The following is a 23,617-nucleotide window of genomic DNA, read 5'->3' on the forward strand; positions in this document are numbered from 1 at the left end:
CGCAACAATGTAAATTATCGCGCTTCAAAACTACAGGATCTATGAATATTACGACAGACTGATACCAGGTTATTTCGCTATTTTTTAAAAAAACCAGGTTATTCTGCTAATAGTTTTATTTTACTGTTCAATGTTTTTTAAAAAAACTCACAAATCTTACCATGTGCCGCCCGCTACAAGAACACGACAACACGTGGCCTGGTTCGTCAGGCGCTGACTAGGATCTGAGCGCCGTGGACAACTTCTAAACCTTTGTTTCTGTGTGGGCTTTCAATCTGCGTATAATCTCGGATGGTCCCAAGAAATAACTGGTTTTGATGAATGTCTGCTATACATTTAACCATACTATACTCATTGTGGAAGCATCCGAATAAGATTTTAGGTGAAAGTGCTCGAATCACCATTGCAATAACTTCACATAACAGGGGGGTCAGCAACTAGTTTGAAGTCTGAGGTCAATTAACAGCCAAAATCTAGGGTTTAGCTAGCCATCCAAATTCCAAAGTGGTTTTTTAAAACTAAATTCAAATGGGTTTGCCATCATGGTGGAGACCACCCATGACCGGTCCTTTTCTGATCGTGGAATAACTGGTAAGCACTGAACTATATAGTAAACATAATAAACAACATATATATATAGCTAGTGAAGATATTATAGTGGGTATCATGATATCATATGATCATATCAACCGCTAAATATATATATATAATTGTAATCTCCAAATCATTAATTGTCCTATTAACCGCCTTCGCTCGTGTAACGTTGTGCTGCTTTTGTTTGTGTCTTCAAAAATATATATTATACAGAAGTCAATTGCTTTACTCTAAAGTCTAAACAAGAAAAAAGTTCAAGGTACGTGAACTACTCTCGTTCTGTTTATATATAGTGCTTTCTTACACGAAATCATATGAGCAGCCTGTGTTTTTTCTTTGTTTAATGCACAGCCCAAGGACACATCATGTAATGACTTGTAAACAACTTACAAATCACTTGCATACGCATTTTCGATTGGTGCTGGATTGCAAGTCACAAATTAATGGAGTTTTGATTTGAATTTTTATATGATGCTTTGAATAATTGAATTCCTTTTGCTTTTGTGACTCGATCCAGTTGTTTCCTTATTTAAAGCGATGTGATGCGAGACCACTAGCTAGGTTAGAGGGCAGTGATAGCAACTTAACGTGACTATGATTAATCTCCTTACCTAGGTAAATATTAGATGGCAGTGATAGCAACTTAATGTGACTCCTTTCACAGAGTCATTTTCAATGGGGCAGGGCAACTTTCGGGTTTCATTTTTTTTTTATTGTCAAATTAATGAGGAAAGCATTTCCAGTCATAATTGCTCGTAAATGTCGCTTTGTTTGTGCAAAATGTGAAACCGAGAATGATAACGAGAGTCTCATCACTGACTATTATTTATTCAAATACACACACCAATAATTTTTTGTACATATTTTTTTAAAAGTTACTGGATAAAAAAAAATATAATTTCTTGAAATTTTAGATATATTAGGTTAGCACGCACCAACCCCAAACATGCCCTAACATAGATCTGTTGGGCCTAGTTTAGTAGGTGCTGTTAGGCCCAACAGCTTGTTTTGAGGCGTGTCTTTCAAGGGCATCAAACCAAAGGATTTTTGGCAATCGCACCCCAAGTATGGTCAGGTACTCTATGTTCTCCGAAGCCTAACGTGTGTCCGAATCCATTACAGTCATGAATTCAAACATAATGCCCAGTGGAAATGTCACACGTCCACAAAATTTTTACATGAATCTTAAATGAATTATTTCTCAACAAGTAAACTTAATTAAACAAGTATACACTCCACCAATATCATTAGATATATTAAAGTCTCTCATGACTTATTATGTCTTTATCTCTTAGCTGAATAAAATAAGTTAAACACAACTCACAATAAAAAATTAATTTATAAAGGTAAAATGATTCTTCATCCCTTCCACTCTAGTAAAAAAACAAGATTAAAAAGTTAGAAACAAACCATCCAGGTAAAATATTGATAATTTATTTGTTCTTAATATTTTTAGCATATATACTTTTAAAGTTTATTTTTATAAAATATCATTATATTTTATATTTATTTAAGTAATGAGAGTTCACGAATCTACAAAAATAAATCTTTTGGAGGTATCAACCACTAACTACCTTGACTTAAAAAGCACTGGGTATAAGCTACCAGTTACTGCCAACCTTAACTAGAAAAAATAGACTAGGTTATTATATCCAAGAGATTAATAAATTATACAACATTAGGGTAATAGACCTACTAAACTAGGCCCAACAGGTCCATGTAACAGTTTAGATAAGGTCCCAAGATATGATTTATATTATTTTCTAGCAATATATATATATATATATATATATATATATATATTCATCTTCTAGATGACTTAATGTTTAATACTATTTAGAATTGGCAAGAAAATGTCTAACACGTCAAACGACATTTCTAAAAAAAAAATACATATATTTTATAGTCCAATAAACTAATTTTTTTTCAAAATGTTATAATAAAACAAAATTTCCCTTAAAATTTAATAACTCATTATACAATACTTTAAATGGTGTAGGGGAATCACTGATCCCCCACACCTAAATCACTGTGAATTATAACAGTAATTTACAGTGATTCTCCCTCCCTTTTTTTGCTAACTTTTCCCTTTTCCCTTTTTTTTTCAAAATTACTTTTTTTTTTCAACTTTCCTATTTTTCCTTTTTTTCATTTATTTTTTATTTTTTTTCAAAATTATTTTTATTGATTTTACTTTTTAAATATTGACCTGGTTAAAATTTTTGCTTTGTAATTTTTTTCTTTAAAATATTATGGATTGTTGCGATGTTTTTCCATATAGTTTTTCTATTTTATTTCTTTATTTTTCAAAATTATATTTGTTGATTTTTTTTAATATTCAGCTGATTGAGAATTTAGTTATGTAATTTTTTTCTTTAAAACATTGTTGATTGCTACAGTGTTTCTCTACATGGTTTTTTTTATAATTTTCTCTGAAATTATCTTATTTTATTTTATTTTTTAATATTGAGTTGGTTAAAAATTACAGTTACTATATGTGAGGAAAGCATTATAACTTTCCTCAAAAATTACTGTTGATTGCTACAGTGCTTTTTTCCACATGGTTTTTTTTCTGTTTTTGTTATGTTTTTCCTTTATCTTTGTCAATTTTATTTTTTAAATATTAAGCTGGTTAAGAATTGCAATTACAAGTAAATACAAGTTTTTCCTCACAAAACACTATGCATTGATACAGTTTTTCCTCACATGGTTTTTTTTCCAGTTTCTTTTGTGTTTTCTTTTTTGTGATTTTTTTTTCAAAATTATCTTCATCGATTTTTTTTTAATATTGAGTTGGTTAGAATTTAACTTTGTAATAAAGCTTAATCATGTGGGGAAAGCATTGTAATTTGCTCATAAAACATTGTGGATTGCTACAGTGTCTCTCCGTATGGTTTTTTTTGTTATAATTTTTTTCAAATTCTCTTTTTTAATTTTATTTTTTAATATTGAGTTGTTTGTGAATTACAATTACAAGTCATTACAAATAAGGCTAAATCATGTGGGGAAGCACTGGAGTTTTCATCACAAAACACTGTGAATTGCTATAGTGTTTCCAACATGATTTTTTTTTCCTTTTTTTGGTGTTTGTTTTGTTAATTTTTTTTTAAATTGTCTCCATCAATTTTTTTTTAATATTGAGCTGATTAAAAATTTAGCTTTGTAATTTTTTTTCTTTAAAACACTGTGAATTGTTGTAGTGTTTTTCCATGTGATTTTTTTATGATTTTTTTCAAAGTTATCTTTGTCAATTTGTTTTCAAATATTGAGTTGGTTAAGAATTATAATTACAATAAAACTAAATCATATGAGGAAAGCGTTGTAGTTTTTCTCACAAAACACTGTGGATTGCTATAATATTTCTCTAAATGCTTTTTTATTTTATTTTATTGGAAAAAAAGCTATAGTTTTCCTCACAAAATATTGTCAATTGCTACAATATTTTTTTTCATGGGTTTTTTTTCTTCCAAAATTATCTTTGTTGGTTTTTTTTTAATATTAAGTTGGTAGAGAATTTAGCTTTGTATTTTTTTTCCTTTTTATTAACTGAAAAGCTACAAATCATTTTGTTCAGTCTCTAAGTTTTTGATCACCAACACAACTTTTTAATTTTCCGTTATGAAATATTTGCTCCATCATACCTTTAATTTCTATTACTTATCTAGCGCTGGTAATTCAGAATTATAATACCATCAAGTACATTTGTTTTATAAGACCGCGACAGCGCGTGGGTATGTCATTTCGTTATATTTAGTTGAGATCATTTTTGTATCTAAATTAGGATAAAAAGATGTTCGAGAATGTTCTTTTAATTTTCTGCTTAAATTTTAGAATATTATTTCATTACTAAAATCGATTTTATTAGTTCCTATTTAAATAACTTCATGTGTTATTTTTAATAAAAAAAAATTATTTTATTCAAAATTCATACAATTTATGGTTATAACCTAGGATTTGAGAATCCTCATTAATTTTCTATTTTTTTTCTATACCCTACATTACAATCACCGTTGAATTCCTTCAAATTTCAATATCAACATGAATGTTTATATATATATATATATATATATATATATATATATATATATATATGAATGTGTTGATAGAGAAGCTTAAGAAACGTCAGGAAATTAATTAGAGACGAAATAAAAATAAATTAAGGAAATGACGCAAGGAGGGGAGGATAGAATATGCCAACAGAGGAGATCCATCGTCAATCCAAGCACACTCAAAGCTTACGTGCCATGGGCCCCACTCTAGCGACAACTACAAGACAGGAAAACTTAACTTAAGAAACAATACCACGTTGGTGGACCTCAATTCCATGTGCAGACGCGCAGCTGATGTGGCGAACTCAGCCAGGCAACGATATCTTCGTGTTCCTGACGTGGAATTTGTACGTATTGGGTTATGAGGAGGCCACGATTGTAAATGGGCCCCACCTGTCATATTCATGTGCCAGCAATTTGTTTAATTTTCTTTGCTCATGTGATTCTTGTTTGTCTAGCTTCTTTTTAGATTATTAGCGTGAACTACGCAAATCTTTTTAAAATAAAAAATTATCCAAACTAAATTATTTTTTAATAAAAAAACTTAACTATAAACCCAAATTATAATGCATATTAGATATATTTTTTTAAAAATGATATGATGATATATTAAATAATTTTTTTATTATAATATATTGGATTTATTATCAGAAAATTGATAAATACAAACAGAAATACCGACAAAATATTTCCATTGGTAACTTTCCAAGGGATTTTACCAACGGAAATATTCTCTCGGTATATACCGAGAGAATTACAGTGGGAAAAAATAATTAAAACAAAGCAGAAAAAAAATTAAAACAACACTAAAAAAATAATGACGTGTCATTTTTACCAACGGAATTTCCGTCGGTATTTTCTAGAGAGCTCCAGAACTGTTCACTTTTCAATTACATTGTTAATTGTTGTTCTTTACGGACAAAATCACCGATGGATTGAAAAGTCATCGATGTTATTTGGCAATTTTCTGAAAAAAATTAATTAATTTAAAATTTTCATTTAAATATTACCGACGGATTGAAAAATCGTTGGTGATTGTTGGCGGTTTTCTAAAAAATTTGTATGAAATTAAAAATTTAAATTAAACATTACAGACGGAATTACCTACGGAATAATATTAAAAAATATTAATATTTAATTGTCCATCGGTAATTCCGTCGCTAATGCGCCCCAATAAAAAGTCTGAATCCCTTTATTTCACAGGAAACAAACTCATTTCTTCTTCTTCTTCTTCATTATATGTAAAAAACATCAATATCTATTTCTTTCTCTTCTCTTCTATATCATCTACTTCTTTTCTCCTCCATGCTCGGCTATGTGTTCTTCTTCTTTCTTCTTTTATAATATTAGTTTTTTTTTATTAATATGTTTTATGAAATTTTTTCTCTCTCCTTAGTTTTTTTTGCAACTACATTAAAGTGATATTTTTCTTTTTTCTTCTTTTTTCATGATTTTTTTCACTATATTTGTTTTTTATTTTATTTTTAATTGTTTTTGTTCTTAATAATTGTATAAATATTGTTGTGAGATTTGTTTTTCATATGAGATCAATTTTTAGTTGATTTATTTATATGATTTTTAAATCTTTAGCAATTGCAACTTCATTTTTTTCATATAAATTTTTTTAGTTGAATTTATTTTTTTTCATTTTATTTATTTGTTGCAAATTTGTTTGAGTTGATTTTCTTATTCTTTTTTCCAAGCATTTTGAGTATATATTATAGAGTGTTGATTTATGTTAATTTAATTATTTTATAATTTTATAAAATGGATTTTTTAAATGTTTTTAAATAATTACCGATGGTATTTTTTGAGGGATATACCGATGAAATTAAGCGGGTAATTTTTTTTACGGGTCTGTTCTATCAGTTAATCCGTCGATAATAATATTTTTTTATTACCAATGGATTTACCGATGGACAAAAAATTACCGATGAAAGATTCACTAATGAAGCATTTCTGTCAGTGATTTTGTTGGTAAATTAATTACCGATAGAATATGTGTCTTACACCAACGGAAAAATTCCGTTGGTACAACTATTAAATCTTGTAATGATTAACTCGTGTTATGAGACTTTGATAACTCTATAAAAAAATAAATCAAAATAAATTATAAATATCAATTTTTATTAACTCAATATTATAAAATGAAATTGAAATAAAATATTAAATTAAAAAGGATAAAAAAATTACTCAAGTCAGCCCGGGTTATATAACATTTCAAACCCAATTTTCTACCAATCAAATGTTGAAGCATAATAAAAAAAATCAATTAAAAGAATGATAAAAAAAAACTCAAATTAACCTAGGCTAATCTATTAAGCTTGTGAACTGAGACATGAGACCGAGATAACTTTATAAAAATCAAATAAATAAAAATATGAAGCTCCATTTTCAACATATCGATTTTTGAACATTGAATCGAGAAAAAAAATAAATCTATGAGATTGGGATAACTCCACAAAAAAAAATCACAAAATCTAATTCCCAAACAACTTAAGATTGAAATAAGATGAAATTGAAAAAAATATAAAATTGAGTTGTTTAAGGGTGAAATTAAAAAAAAAATACAATTAAAACAAGACGAAAAAAAAACCTTGTCGACTCAGGTCAATCTGCTAAACTCATGATTTAAGTCATGAGATCGGGATAACCTCATGGAAAACAAATTAAAAAATAAATATGAAGTCTAATTAAAAAAAATCTTCAATTAAAAAAGGGCTCAAGAAAAATAAACAAAGTCAACCTGCTAAACTTGTAACCTAATTCATGAAATTGAGATACTCTCATAGAAAGTAAATAAATTTTTTTTTATAAAGATTGATTTCCAACTAATTCAATGTTAAAGGATGAAATAAAAAAATCAATCAGAAGAAGTAGGAAAAAAACCCCACCCAGATCAACCTATTAAACCCGCAACATGGATCATGAAATTAAGATAAATTTATAGAAATAAAATAAAAAATATAAAACTTCATTGGAAACGATATAGTGTTGAATGTTAAAATCGAAAAAAAAAACTAAATTTATGAAACTAATATATAACATAAAAAAAAAAAAACAAAAAAAAACAAAAAAACACAATTCTTAAACACAACCTAATATTTAAAATGATGCTTTTCACAATGAAATCACAAGCTGCATTCAATCGCGAAACTATGTTTCCAAACAAATATTTATTGTTTATTTAATATTGTGATAATAGTTACTTTTTAAACTAGTTTTTATTTAAATATATATTAAAATAATATTTTAATATGAACATATCAAAACATTCTTAAAATACTTCAAAAAAAAAATAATTCCAAAAAAAATAATTTTAAATTTTAAACAAAGAATGTTTTGATGGAAATGCCAATCACCCACCTAGGCTGATTAAGTCATCTTATTCCTTCAGAATCTTGGTCTGTCCCAAGAAGATGACGACAGAAAGAATCAAACAAATATAAATATGATCAGCCAATTGATTCGAAGTATGGAGAGACATAGAAAACAGGGGATTAATCATCAAACTAGACACCACATTTACCACAGACAAAAAAAAAAAAAAATCAAATTTGATTTGGCAATTATGCATCATGCAAAATTAAAAAAACGTAGCATCTTCGTGAGATGAAGCCTAGATAACCTTCTTTCGAAATCTGGTCTCGATATCAAGAGCCGCAAGGTAGGACCCTTCCACCTCCGTTGGCTCGCCTTGCACCGGTAAAACGTTTAAAGCAGATGATTCCACCCTTATTTATTTATTTATTTATAATGATATTCCAATACTTGTGCCTTCAAAATTAACACTCCTTTTTTGGGAGAAGGGAAATAGGTATAACTTTATAAAGCTAGGTAGAGTTGTTGACCATGTAAAGGTGCTTTAGTTTTATGTTTTTTGATTAAAATAAATAAATAATTGATGAAAGAGAGGCTGTAAATATTGTAATTAACAATATTTCTGTTGAACTGAAAAGGTAACAACAAATGTTACCAATTTCCAATATTTACCAATTTCTAAATTGGGTTTCTTTGGTCAAAAACCTTGAATGTTGGTGAATACAACTAATTGTCCACTAGATTTTAAAAGAAAAATTAAAAAAAATAAATGACATGTTACCTCCCTGATGAAATAAATAAATTTGGCAAGGTGCACTTGAGTTTTTTTATGACAGCGAGGTGCATTAACGCCTAACTTTTTTTTAATAATAATTTTTTATTGAAATATTGATTTATATCATTTCTTTTATTTCTTAAACAAGTTGAATTAGTATTTTTTTTTTACATTAGTGATTATTTTTTATATATATATTTTTAGTTGCATGAAATTCGAATTAGTTGTATCAATTTTTTTCCTCTTATATTTTACATGAATTAGTTGTACTTGTATGAATTTTTTTAATAAAAATAGAAATTATTTGTTATTAGCAACAACATTTAGCCACTAAGATAAAATGAATGAAAATATTTAAAATAAAAAAGACAATCAATGTAAAATATTTGTATGTGCATTTATATTTTATTTCTAATATGAAAATTAGCTTTATGCTTTAATATTTAGTTAACATTAACAACTCCTTTTTATTTATTAATTCATATATTTCTTAGTTTATTTTATAAAGAATAAACAATGTCTTTTCATTTCTCAATTAAAAAAATATGATACACGAAAACTCATTTATAACGTAGCTATTTATTTTTATATTAAAAATTAACTTAAAATCTTATATGCAACGTAAATAATATATTTGCATTTTTAAATTAAAAAAATAATATTTTAAAATATATTCATAACATTAACAAATTCTTTTATTAATTTAAAATCAACTTGAAATTTTATATGCGGGGATATTCCTAGTTGTTTTCCATAAATGTTTCTAGCATTTAGTTTTGGATGCTTATATCGTTTTCAAATTTCAAAACAAATGAAAACAACTACTTGGTCAATATTATCCCAATGGAGATGCCCGTTGCCTTTTTTTTTTTTTTTTTTTTTTTTTTTTTTGATTATCGTGGGTGTCCGGGCCAGCTTGCGCGCACCTCGACTAATCCCACGGGCCCTGAAGTTAACGACCATGTAAGCCTCCAGTGGCCATCATATGAGCAGTCATAGGGTTTGAACCTGAGACCTAAGAGGGAGCAAACCCCTTAGTCTCAAGCTCTTACCACTAAGCCACCACCTAGATGGTTCCCGTTGCCTTTTAATAATGCATGTTGTAGTTATTATTTTGAAAGCAAAATGGTATTAACGTTGACAAGTCCTTGAAGATATAATTATATGCAACTGGTCGTGGGTGAATTAAAATTATTTTAAAAAATCTGAATTACTCGGATTATCTGAACAGAGGAAAGTTAAGGTTATCCGATGTTTTGGAGAATGGGTAATTTCGAGAATTTGGGTAAAACAGAGAAAAATTAAGGTTATCTGAATTACCCATGTTATTACTTTTGTTTATTTGTTTATAAATTTCTAAAAATATTAATGGACTTGTAATGTTCTTATACCTAATTTTGCAAAGTGGACTAATCTTAGAGTTAATTAATTGGATATTTTTAAAGAGATTTTGGGTAAAAAGAAAAATGAATGGGGTAATTAATGGGCACAAAATTACCCAAATTATAATTCCGAGAATCAAGAAATTATTTCAGATCCGTGATAAGTTTTTGTCCAAATTATCCAAATACTCACCCGTATAGTTGATTGTTAAGTTGACAAAATTACTGGAAATTTATAAATTTACACCAGTATTAATAACAGTGATAAACCCTTTAATTTAAGACATGCTTTGATATAGAATTTTATAATTTCAAGCATGCAAATGTTAAACAAAAGATTCTGTTTTTTTTAGATTAACATGAATATTTATAATATTTTGTGTATATCTCAACTAATTTCATGAGTTTTAAAGTTAATAACTATATAAATTTTTAGTAATTATCATATTAATAATTATATAATTAAAAATTATTGAGCGGCTTAAGCTTTTTCTAATATATTTTTGGCTACTCGTAGATGGATAAGCCTCATGCCTGTGCATCTTTATAAATTAATGGGAATATTTGTGCTGGCATGTTCTCGTTAAAAGACTTGAGCATCCAAACCCCATTATTTGAGATGTGTTAATTAATTAAGCACATAAAATAGTACTTTGCTTTTGCTTACGAATTATATTCGAAGTGATGATCGATCTCAAATGACTAGCCAACTTCTTCCATTAATGTCTGTTTAGGAGTGCCCTGTAACTGTATTTTTTAAGATATTTGATTTTTTTTGTTTTAAATTATTTTTTTAGATTTTTTTAATTTACGAATATTAAAAATAAATTTTAATATATATATACTCTTTAAAACAAAAAAAAAGAGGCTTAATTGAGTTTAAACAAATGGATGGTAGTAGTCTTCCAGACAAGTACACAATTCCATATATATATTAGCAGCACTTTTCGTGTACGATATTGATATCTCATGCTAGGCCTCGATAAGAGCTCTGTTCATTTTGATCCATACACATTTAAGGGGAATCTCCTTTACAACCCAAATTGGATGGTGTTAGCGAGTGAATTTGAGCAATGGGCATATAACTTTTCGATAAGATAAACCCTAGCTAGTTTGCATTTTTGACTTGAATTACAACAACAAGAAGAAGATCGATGGCGTGCGTACGTGGTGATTCCAATATCCCATGCTAGCTAAGATCGTAGTTGTTAGAATTCAGTGCAACTCTCAGTTCATGTTCAAGATCCAAATAATCACTTCAAAGATTAATTCTTAGTGATTACTTTGAATATTATGGATTTGTAATGCTATAAAATGTCTGAAGATAGATAGATATATACTCGTAACTTTAATGTACGTACGTAGACGTTCATGAAGATTCTCTCTGTGTGTATATATATATTTCCAGCAACCCTATAATATTGCTGTAAAATTCTTGCTGGTTCATCTTTACATTTTAGAACTCGTCTTCCATAATTTGCATGTATTGTGATTAAATCCACTTTTTTCGATTTTTTATGTTTAAAAAAGAAGAAATCAAAGGGAATAATATTACAGATAGAAGCCATCGAGAGAGAATGGCTGGAGAAAATAAAAAACTGCATCGATCGCACACTCTGCAACTCAATGCAATAAACAGGAAGACAGCTGCAGATGCTTGATGCCAGAAACAAAAGTAGAGAAAAGGTTAAATTCAACGAGGAGGGAGGAAACAAATTAATCACCTGGCTGCTTGAAATCGCCTATCGAATCTTAAAATAAAACACGCATTGAGAAATTCATGCTAACAATTTTTAAGAAAATGGAAAGTTTCTTGGTAAATTCAATGCTGACAGGAGTGAGGAGCCCTTAATTAGGTTTCGAACCTGGACAGCCCTGCTCCTGCAAAAGGACTGGGTTTGTACCGATCAGTTACGAATGCGTGCAGATAAATTGTTATAAAATTATTTCACTCAATAATTTAAATAAAAATAATAAAATTTAAATTTATAATTATTTATTTTTATTAAATAAATAAAAATAATAAGATTCAAACTTGTAATCGCTTAATTATTAAAGTTTTAATACCATATCAAAACACTATTTTAATCTAATAACTTAAATTATTAAGTAAAGTTTGAAGATTGATATATTATTCTTCAACATAATATATGATATATATGTATATTATTTTTTAACAGGTAACCAAGAATTAGAGCTTGAAGTGAGAATTGCATATGCATTGAATTTGGCTTCAAATGTTTTTATTCCTTCTGCACTTCTTTAAAATGTAACTGAGAATTAGAGCTTGAAGTGAGAATTGCATATTATGCATTGAATTTGGCTTCAAATAATGTCTTTTTATTCTTTCTGCACTTTTCATATTTTTATTTATTCTTTCTGCACTTTCATATTTGTAACGTGATAGCATGCAAATTTCCAAATTTATGCATCTCGTCTCTTACTTCAAATTGATGCTCTTTCCCAGCTTGGAGAGCTGCTACCCACCAACTTTGACCAACAGAAGGCAAAAGCTGCAAAAAAACATCACATCATAATACATGTTTTGCCCTTTAGAAAAGAGAGAAGCTTTCTGTCGGGTGTGGTAATTGTTTTTTAAAATGTTTTTTATTTTAAAATATTTTAAAATAATATTTTTTTTTATTTTTTAAAAATAAATTTTGATATTAGAATATTAAAATAATATAAAAAAATTAAAAAAAATTAATTTTTAAAAAAATTAACTTTTTAAAAATACACTTTCGAAATGCAATACTAAACACGCTAACGGTAGTCTCCTTGGTAAAAGCTTAGCTATGCCATTACATACATTATCGACAAGTTCAACATCATGCCAAATATCCAGTCTATCATCACCAACTGCTGGTTCAGAAATCCAGATTCCGGCGTCAAAATTCTTGACATGGGTCAACGATATGCTCCAGTTGCTTACCTGTTTATTGTCAATTTTCTATTAAGACGGTGGGATCCAAATATTTAATTATTTGATTCATGACAGCCAGCAAATGTAATCTGTACTGGTAACGATGGATTGTTTTTGTATGAGTTTTTTTAATTGAAAATGATTTTTTTTATTTTTTTATATTAATATATTAAAATCATTGAAAATAATTTAAAAATCATCATTTTAATTCTTTTAATATAAAAAAACACTCTGAAAAATAAATTAAACAACAATAAAAGATTTATTGAATATTTATTTTTGCATTATATCTTGCCTTTTAAATTATTTTTTAAATTATTTTTTATTCAAAAAGATATTAAATGGATTTTTAGATGTTTTTATATGATTTTAATATACTAATATAAAAAAAATATATTTTTTTAAAAATATTCTACACTACAGTATTAAATAAATAGTATTGAAGCATTCTACAGAACATTAACTAACAAACTAAGCAAAGGTTAATGATTGTTTGGGAGTGCTTTTTAAAAGTATTTTAAAAAAAGTTAAATTTTTTTTATGTTGAATTTATATATTTTTGATATTTTCAAATCATTTTAATATATTAATCTTAAAAATAATTTTTAAAAACTAAAAAAATATTATCAATATATTTTTTTAAATAAAAAATATTTTAAAAAATAACCACAACCCCATTTCCAAACATAATTTTAATATTGGGCCCCTCAAAGACATGCTGGAACCTCCAACACACCACCCTGTCGATTTTCCCTGGAAATTACTCGAGGCTCCCTGCTTGGCCTCTCGTTTCGTTCATCATGCATGAAAGAAAAATATCCCAATTATTTTAATTCCATAAAATACTAAAGAGACAAAAAAAAAAAACACGACAATCAACTTCCTCGTGTCAAGATCTTGAACCATCTAGGAAACCAAACTTGTTCGACCTTTAACACCTGACATGGTATAAAAACCCACTTCCCTTCCCTCTCTTACCCTCACTGCATATCGCAATAATTATTAGCGCATCTCCATCGCTACGAGAAGTTGGTGCTCCTCCCCCTACGAAGCAAGCATTCCTCCTGGAATGCACTTCTATTGAGTCCGCAAGCAAAAGCAAGGAAAACCCTGCTTGTTAATCATAGTCTCCAAGCTCTTCAACGCACTTTTAGAAGTCTTCTCAAGACATTTTTTGGTGAGTTCTTTTTCTGTGTATTGAGAAACAACGAGAAACTCGGTTGTTTCTATGATCATTCTAGCTAGTTTAATTAGTTTGTCTTGCGCAGAATATCGAGGAGACATGGTTGCTTCACGGCTATATAAGATCTTTTAATGTTTGAAGCTTCTTTTTTTTTTTAGCTCCTTTTGCTCTCAAATCTTTACCATCAACTTTTCTTTTTGTAGTTTTGTTTTGGGTCTTTGGAAGTGGGATTTTATCTTTCTGAATCTACAGACAAAATTGCTTTAGAGCTAAAAATGAACAAACAGAAAGTGTGAGAACATTGGAGCCCCCCCTCTCTACTTCTATTTATTTTTTATTTTTTTCAAGTCCTTAAATCTATTTTATGTTTTCACTGAACTCCTTGAATTCTATCTAATTTCCGAAACAAGATGCCCACAAAAATCCGAGTGTGATAGTGTTCTTTTTTCACAGGCACACGAAACTTGAAACGCTGACTAACCCAAAACTCCAAAAACTTAGATTTATTTCAGTGTCATATACATTCATCCATTTTTCTAATACTGATTTTAACATTTATTTTTCTGGGAAATACTTAACAGTCCATTATATTTTATTCTTTGTATTTTTGAACCAGTTCTTGGAAATTAAGGCTGCAAGAACAATTGGTGTCTAGTTTGTTTGTTTTTTTTTTTAAGTGAGAGAAAGGAAGAAAGACATAAATGCTGAGGATTTTAAGAGGCCAACAACAACTGAAGTGGATACCTTGTAATAGTTCGTTGAAGTGGAGGGAGTGGAGAAGTTACAACATTTGTCGTAGAAACCATCAAACTAGCATCCGCATGAATTACCCTTTTTCCTCGTATTAGCTTCCGATCCAAAAATCACACAAACCCTTTAGGTCCATATCTAGTAGTCAACCATTTTATACCCTAGGTTTGTTTTCTTATTATGTTTGTTCTGTGTTTTTTTTTTTTGGGTTTGCAGTAACTAAGTGCAAGGCAGCAACAATGACGGTGACACCAAAGATTTCAATCAATGATGGGAACCTTGTGGTTCATGGGAAGACAATTTTAACTGGAGTTCCTGATAACATTGTTCTGACTCCTGGCTCTGGTGTTGGACTTGTTGCTGGTGCTTTTATTGGTGCTACTGCTTCTCATAGCAAAAGTCTCCATGTTTTTCCTGTTGGGGGTTTAGAGTAAGCATTTTGATGCCTTTCCTTTCATTGCTGATGATCTTAGGTCATGCGTTTTTTTTCTTTCTTTTTCATTCTTGCAGATGCTCACTTTCAATTTTTGTGGCAGGGATCTTCGATTTATGTGTTGCTTCCGATTCAAGTTATGGTGGATGACCCAGAGAATGGGGAAGTGTGGGAAAGATATTCCACTGGAGACTCAATTCATGCTAGTGGAAAGCAAGGGTGGTGGTGAAGAAGTTGATCAAGATGATGCACAGACAATCTACACTGTTTTCCTTCCCCTGCTTGAAGGCCAGTTCCGTGCTGTACTGCAAGGCAACGACAGGAATGAGATGGAGATTTGCCTTGAGAGCGGTGAGTAGATTATGGCAATTAAAGTGTCCGGTGCAACGCTAATATGTACCCACCCATGAGCCTAATCTCTCATTATTGAGACCACATCACAGACTTATGGGCTGTACCTGTCATTAGTTACCCTACTTCATATGGTCGAAACTACTGTTAATTCAGTCTCATCCTGTCGGTCACTAGTGAAGGAGACTTAATTCTGGAATTCTGGGTTGGGGCTGTCATTGATGTGAACACTATCAGGCTGGAGAACAAATCAATGACTCCACCATCCAGATGAATCGTTTTTTTGGAGTTCCTTTCATTTGGAAGAAATAGATAGAGAGGATCGAGTTTGAAAGAAACCGAAACGATGCGTTTTTTTGTGGTTGATTTGGTTTTGCAGGCGATAGTGCTGTTGAAACCAACCAAGGCCTTCACCTGGTCTACATGCATGCTGGGACCAATCCTTTTGAAGTCATAAACCAAGCTGTAAAGTGAGTTCTCGACTTTATCTTTATCTGCACTTGCATTGAGTTTCAATTTTAGCCTGCAATTACAATTTTCCTAACAACTTTCATGAAAACAGGGCTGTGGAAAAACATTTGCAAACCTTTCTTCATCGGGAGAAGAAAAAGGTACGTTACATGTTTCTTTCATTTTGCATATGTTACCTCAATTTTTAATCAAGAAATTTGACCGTGAGTGCAGAAAATTTTGAAGTGCTTTTCAATCTTTTTTGTGTTCTGTTGGATGCTGTGCAGATGCCCTCATTTCTTGACTGGTTTGGCTGGTGTACTTGGGATGCCTTTTACACAGATGTCACCGCTGAGGGTGTTGAGGAAGGCCTTAAGAGGTAATTCAGAATTAATATGGAAGAGTCAATTAGATCCTATCGTGAATGAAATGTAGACTCTGATCTCCAAATACTGAGATTGAATGACTGGATTGTGTTCCAATTGCAAATGCAGTCTGTCAGAGGGAGGGACTCCTCCACGATTTTTGATCATCGATGATGGTTGGCAACAGATTGAAAATAAAGCAAAGGAGGATGCTAATGCTGTTGTACAAGAAGGAGCACAGTATGAACTCTCTTTCTCTATCTCACACAGGCACGCGCACACACACACACATGGAGACCGCCCAAGTGTCCATAGACATAATGGGCATTAGCTGGGATACTTTTCTGGATTAATATTTCTCCATTTTCGTTTTATTGTACTTTTGTTGATAATATCTGAAGACAGAGTGCTTGCAATTTTATTTATTGCAGATTTGCAAGTAGGCTTACTGGAATTAAGGAGAACTCTAAATTCCAGAAGAATGGTAAAAAGAATGAGCAGGCCATAGGACTGAAGCTTGTTGTGGACAATGCCAAGCAACAACACAATGTGAAGTGAGTGATCTTAGTTCTATTTCGTCGTTAACTATTTGCTGCTGTGCTAGTGGTGCATTTTCATGAAAATATTTACCTTAAAACAGAAGGTTTGTCCATGATTCCTTTTAGTGTTAGGGAAATTGGCATCATGCATACGTGAGATGAAGTAAGGGAAGAGGATTAGCTGCAAACAGTGTAGTATTTTTTCTTCACACTTTGCTTTATTTTTTGATCGCAGGTATGTTTATGCATGGCATGCTTTGGCTGGTTATTGGGGTGGAGTTAAACCAGCAGCTGCTGGTATGGAGCATTATGACACTGCCCTGGCTTATCCAGTTCAATCTCCTGGCGTGTTAGGCAACCAACCTGATATTGTTATGGACAGCCTAGCAGTTCATGGCCTTGGTTTGGTGCATCCAAAGAAGGTCTTCAACTTCTACAATGAGCTCCATGCCTACTTAGCATCGTGTGGAGTTGATGGAGTGAAAGTCGATGTTCAGAACATTATTGAAACCCTTGGTGCTGGCCATGGTGGAAGAGTTTCTCTGACTCGTAGCTATCAACAAGCACTTGAGGCTTCAATTGCACGAAACTTCCCTGACAATGGATGTATTTCCTGCATGTGTCATAACACTGATGGAATCTATTGCACCAAGCAGACAGCTGTAGTGAGAGCTTCTGATGATTTCTATCCTCGGGATCCTGCTTCCCACACCATCCATATCTCCTCTGTGGCTTACAACACTCTATTCCTTGGAGAATTTATGCAACCAGACTGGGATATGTTCCATGTAAGTGGAAATGAATTAATTCTCCTTCTGTTAGTCCATATTTTTTTTATCCTGTTTGTTTATATATAACCCATAGGGAGGCTGAAACTAAAGTTTCAACATAGTTTTCATATTTAAAACATGTAATCCATGGCTGCAGAGTTTACACCCGGCTGCAGATTATCATGGGGCAGCTCGTGCTATTGGTGGATGTGCAATCTATGTCAGGTATTTTTCTTTTTTAAAACTAATTTCTGTATCCTATTAATCTTGACATGAATGTATGAAACATATCACAAATTTCTGACATTTAAATGTACTATCTTTCCATCCTGTGCAGTGATAAGCCAGGCAACCACAACTTTGATCTATTGAAGAAGCTGGTCCTCCCTGATGGATCTGTCCTTCGTGCTCAACTTCCAGGCAGGCCAACACGTGACAGCCTCTTTGTTGATCCAGCAAGAGATGGAATGAGGTGTGTTGCTTTTTCCCTCTTTGCATGCCAGTCATCTCTGATTCTCTGTTTTAAGCATGCTCCATTTAAAATTCTCTTTCTGAATATCATGTTTTGCAGCTTACTCAAGGTCTGGAATGTGAACAAATGCACTGGTGTGGTTGGCGTCTTCAACTGCCAAGGTGCGGGTTGGTGCAAGATTGAGAAGAAGACCCGCATTCATGACACAACTCCGGGGACCCTCACTGCTTCTGTTCGTGCCAGCGACGTTGACTGCATTGCTCAAGTTGCTGGTGCAAATTGGGATGGGGAGACCGTGGTGTATGCCTACAAATCAGGTAATTAACTTTCCAGTCCTTCCTGTAAAATATGAATATACTAAATTTGCTCTGGAAAAAAAAAAAAAAAGATGACGAGAAGGGAAGAGAGAGTCTAAATGTCAGTGGTGCATTAATATACTAGCCCTGGCCCTCTCTATATGGCAGGAAATTGAGCCTTAATGTGAACTTCTCAAGTCGTGCATTAAATATCTTCAATTTCCGGTAGATTAAAGCAAAGTTTTCTTCAGTGTTGGCAAATAATGCCTTTTGAGCTTCTGGATTTATATCATGTTAACATGATCCTATCTTTGTTGGATTACAGGGGATTTGGTTCGGTTGCCTAAAGGTGCTTCAATGCCAGTGACATTGAAAGTTCTTGAATACGAACTCTTCCATTTCTGTCCTATCAATGTGAGTCTTTCTCAAGCTGGTTTCTTTCTTTGTTGCTGCTGTTGTGTTTAATGAGACATCTGTGATTCACTGAATGATCAAACTATTCATGTGCAGGAGATCACTTCCAACATTTCATTTGCACCAATAGGCTTGCTTGACATGTTCAACACAGGAGGTGCTGTGGAGCAGGTTGAAATTCAAATGGCTTCTGACAAGTCACCGGAGCACTTTGATGGTGAAGTCTCCTCAGAGCTGACCACTTCTCTCAGTGAGAGCCGGTCTCCAACTGCAACCATTGCGCTGAAAGTCAGGGGGTGTGGAAGGTTTGGTGCTTACTCTTCCCAAAGACCTCTGAAATGCACTGTGGGCAATGTTTTCACCGACTTCAATTATGACTCTGCCACTGGGCTAGTTACCCTGACTCTGCCTGTACCAGTAGAGGAAATGTACAGATGGCCTGTGGAGATACAGGTTTAGGCAGATTTAAGTAATGTCATGTTACTAATATCAAGTGGAATGTCACCATTGTTAGGAGGGTTTCCTGCAAGTATCAGGTGATGGATTTGTATTGCATAACATGAAGTGAGAGAGAGCCCTCACATTGAATAACCAATGGCCAGCGATGCTGTTGTATTTCATTTATCAGCAATAAAAGTTACTTTCTTTTTATAATTCTACTGTGCTTCCTTTTTGTTATATCAGTTGCCAGATTAAATTGCTGCTAGGCCCATTAGTTGCTCAAAAAATGTGATAGAACAGAGGCCACGTGAATGTGCATTAAGAAAATTAACAATCCAATGCTATAAAATATAGAACTGGTAGGGCTCTGAAACAGCAGAGCTTTGACATCCATCCAATGGCGTTTTTGCGTCTCGCTGTTTTAGGTAGCTTTTCTTACAGTATAGAGGAAAAAAATAATATTGTCAATAGCAGAAAGGGAAGATAGGTTCCTGGTGTTATTTGATCTCACCTTCTGAGGATCTCAAATGCGAGCAGACAGATTCATTGCTTGGACTGATTTCCCTGTATGCTATTTTCTGCCTGCGCATACGAATCAGTTATGAATAGCGAGGTTTCAGAGAACATCAGTCTAGTAATCACTATATATCCCTTGACTCACATCCATAGAGTTGCTTGCCTGAAACACCAAAGATCCGAAGCCCAGGACATCATATGCTTCATAGAGGAGATAAAGGCCGATTAGCAGCGAAAGATAACTCCAAGCTTGAACAGATTCATGTTTACAGATTTGCAATGTGCTGAATATAATTAAAAATGAACTAACAAAAATGATAAAGATCACATAATTATAACAGTGCTTGTTTTCTGGGCCATACTTGGATTCTTTAGAGCTCAAATATATGGACAAGGTAATTGATGTGGTTCACACCCTGAACAGAGCGGTTGCCTGATTTTCCATATACCAAAGGAATTTCAAAGATCAGGAGTACCAAACAAAAAATAGTAAAAAGAATTGTTGGATAAAAGCTCTGGTTTCCTCGATTGTATATATCTCTGTTCTTGTCCTTCCAGAGTACAGCCTTCCTATGATACATGTCAAAGCTTCAGTCTTGCATGGTTACCAAATGCAGAGGATGCAGCAAGAATTTTAAGATTTGACATTCACCTGTTTAACTTCTTCAAATTCCATTAAAATGGAGCACGCTTTAAGTGCAAAAACTACGAATTAGCACTTGGATACCCTATTTTGACCATCTTCTTGAACTAATTAAAGGGTTCCTTTGACGGGCTTTAACTCAACAAGCAGCCCCTTGCAATTAAATTATAAGAAAATACATTTGGGTATGGGATTTGAGCGCAAACTTTGCGCACATAATCGATGCTTCCAATAGGAGAAAGAGCTGAAAAGGAAAGCATTTTGGAAAGCAAGGAAGAGATGCTGGGGATGGGGAGGAACAGCGTGAGGACTGCGGAATGGATTTGTTGGAGAATACGCATGTTGGAACATTTTGGACCCTTTGAAACGAGTCGTTCTGTTTCCTTCTTCTTCCAGCTCTACTTCTTGTTAGGGCTTCAGAGAGGGTTTTTCGGCTGGTGTTTTTTGTGCCGTTGAGCTTGAACCCGGGAAATGTAACTGATTTTTAAAAATTAGTATGTTTTAAGTTTTAACTGACAAGGACAGGTAAAAGATCGGGCCTTTTCCACTTTCGTCGTTCTGGCCGAATAGGCCTATGAAGATTTTCATGAATCTAGCTTTATTTTATGAGGCCTGGGCCTATCATATATGATGATAAAATTTTGAGTAAATTATTCTTTAGTCCCCAAGTTTTGAACATGGTTATAACTTAGTCCTTCATATTTAAAAGTATGCACTTTAATCCCCTATCTCTTGTTGATTTTTTGACTTTTGAGAGGTCCATTAGTTTTTCTGACGTTGAACATCTAGCAACATTTATGGACTCGATCGGTAGGGAAGTGCAAACGAGTTTATTAACATAAACAAACATAATTTTAATTGATTTTTGCATCAAGCTAAAGTTTTGTGAACATGTTCTATAAGCATGTCATTTTTAGAATTATTTTTAATTATTTTCTTTGTTATTTTTTGGTTTCTTTCTAATCAGGTTTAGTATATTTATTTAATTTTAATTTTACTAGTTATTTTAATTTAACTCTGACATTCATAGTTTATTAAATCAAAATTCTCTCCACAGTTTAGTTCTAATTTTAGGGTTTGTGAAACTCTAGCTTTATTATATTATATTGAAAATGACTTTGGGAAAAAAAGAAGAATCAACCAAATTTATTCTTACATTTCAGGCTCGGTGTTTATTTTATCCTTAAAAAAAATATTATTTAAGGTTGCATATATTAAAACTATTATAAAAAAATCATTTAAAAAAACAAATTCAATGTATATAATTTTTTTTTAAAAAAAACTCACAAATAAATCATATCAACCTCTTTAAAAATAAAACACACTCGCTATTACAAAAAAAAAATAATCACAATCCAAAAAAAGCTAAATAAGAAGAAAAAATCACAAAAAATGGATATTAATTAAATCATATATCAAAAAATTATTTTAAAAAATTATATAAAATAAGACATCAATTAAAAGAAATATTTTTTTTAGAAAAGAAAAGGAATTAGGCCAGGCGTTGGTGAGCCTGAAGCCAGGCCCAACACCTGACCTATAAAGCTATAGCCTATGCACATGCCTTTTATTTTTTAAAAGTTTAATGAGACGGACAATGTGTTGTTTCCCCCAACAATTTCCAAAAAAAATGAGGCGCCGTCTGTAAGCTTAAAATCCAGCCACTGGGGTGGTCGGAAAAACAAGGTTTTTATCCAAAAACTAATTTTTGATCTAAAACACTTAGGAAACATCGTAGGAACCTTGTTAAACCAATTCATGGTTTCTAAAAACACACACACAAAAACAAAACAGTCCAAAACCCAAAACCTAAAAATCTTTCCAAGTCCAGATTTGCTTTTGAGGTGTTTTCAATGTAGAAATAAAACACATAATTGTAACTCCTCTTATAATTTGGAATCATTTGACACAAATAGCTACTGTTTTGGTAACCATAATCATCATCAACAGTAATTTTCTTTCTTTACACGGGAATCCGACAACTCCCTCCCTCCCTCTCTCCTCTAACAAAAAAAATTAAAAAATTATAAAAATAAGATTATGTATTAAAATTGATTTAAAAAAATTACAAGGACCAATAAACTAATATCTAAAAAAAATTAAGGATGAAAATAAACTTTCACAACAAACTTCAAACAGTATCTTTTATTCTACTTGTCCTTTTCATTTTAGTTCCTTGTTTTTTAATAAAACATTATTCCAATCTATAATGTATGGTGAGAGGATAACCAATAATAATAATAATAATAAAAGCTAATCTTTATTTGGACATTGTACAGGAATAATATATATGCCTTACGTACCTTGTTCATCAAGTACCCAAGTACCTGTTAAGAAATATCTAAATCAATCTCTGCTCCATACCGACCCAAATCTCTCAGCATGTAACCTCCTTTTGTTTTCGAATTGAATTCCCCACACGAAAGGACTCGATCGGGAGCCAACCGATCAATACAGATGACAATCGTAGATTGGATGCTAAGTTTTGTTAACCCAATAAACTCTTTATTAGGGAAATCATCCCCTTAAGTTGATTGATCATTCTTGGTAATGAGAAAGACGGTTGCTCGCTCTCAGAATTCATCATGGGCACTAGGTCTTGCACTACATCAGGTCACAGTGACTAAACCCTAGAAAGTTCAGCAAAGCCATTCCCCATCCCCACTTCTACTCTAGACAAGTGGATTACGGAAAAACTTAGTGATGGCAGCATCAAGTTAGCCAAATTTACACACTTTTCAAGGTCTGACGGCGAGCATATCAAGATTCGACATGTATTCGTCCTATAAAAACACAAAAACCTATTTTCTACACCCAACTCAAACCCTAGCTAGAGCCCCATATGGGGATATATTGTTACGAAATATATAAACATGTACGATTGCTCAAAATCCTCGATCTCCCCAACTCTTTATAATAACCTTAATTATTCGCGTAAACTAACAACACA

The 23,617-nt window shown here is 31.8% G+C and overlaps 1 protein-coding gene across 1 annotated transcript; it reads left to right on the forward strand.

Annotated features, from left to right (window-relative positions):
* The first annotated feature begins 14,010 nt into the window (after nucleotides 1–14,010).
* LOC133689223 (probable galactinol--sucrose galactosyltransferase 2) lies at nucleotides 14,011–19,721 on the forward strand. Its single transcript, XM_062109011.1, has 14 exons — nucleotides 14,011–14,221; nucleotides 15,194–15,407; nucleotides 15,514–15,761; nucleotides 16,141–16,231; nucleotides 16,324–16,372; nucleotides 16,499–16,590; nucleotides 16,706–16,816; nucleotides 17,008–17,130; nucleotides 17,351–17,903; nucleotides 18,043–18,110; nucleotides 18,223–18,357; nucleotides 18,457–18,674; nucleotides 18,979–19,067; nucleotides 19,164–19,721. The coding sequence occupies exons 2-14, from the start codon at nucleotides 15,217–15,219 to the stop codon at nucleotides 19,524–19,526; spliced, it is 2,331 nt and encodes a 776-aa protein (XP_061964995.1). The 5' UTR covers nucleotides 14,011–14,221; nucleotides 15,194–15,216; the 3' UTR covers nucleotides 19,527–19,721.
* The last annotated feature ends 3,896 nt before the right edge of the window (nucleotides 19,722–23,617 follow it).

Source organism: Populus nigra, chromosome 3, assembly GCF_951802175.1.
Source record: "Populus nigra chromosome 3, ddPopNigr1.1, whole genome shotgun sequence".
Lineage (NCBI taxonomy): Eukaryota > Viridiplantae > Streptophyta > Magnoliopsida > Malpighiales > Salicaceae > Populus > Populus nigra.

Bases quoted from the DNA above. Each gene is read 5' to 3' on its own strand.
- LOC133689223 (XM_062109011.1), top strand. From the start codon at position 15,217: ATGACGGTGACACCAAAGATTTCAATCAATGATGGGAACCTTGTGGTT. The intron at 16,373-16,498 runs GTACGTTACATG...GATGCTGTGCAG, and splicing joins TTCATCGGGAGAAGAAAAAG to ATGCCCTCATTTCTTGACTG. The intron at 18,358-18,456 runs GTGTGTTGCTTT...CATGTTTTGCAG, and splicing joins CCAGCAAGAGATGGAATGAG to CTTACTCAAGGTCTGGAATG.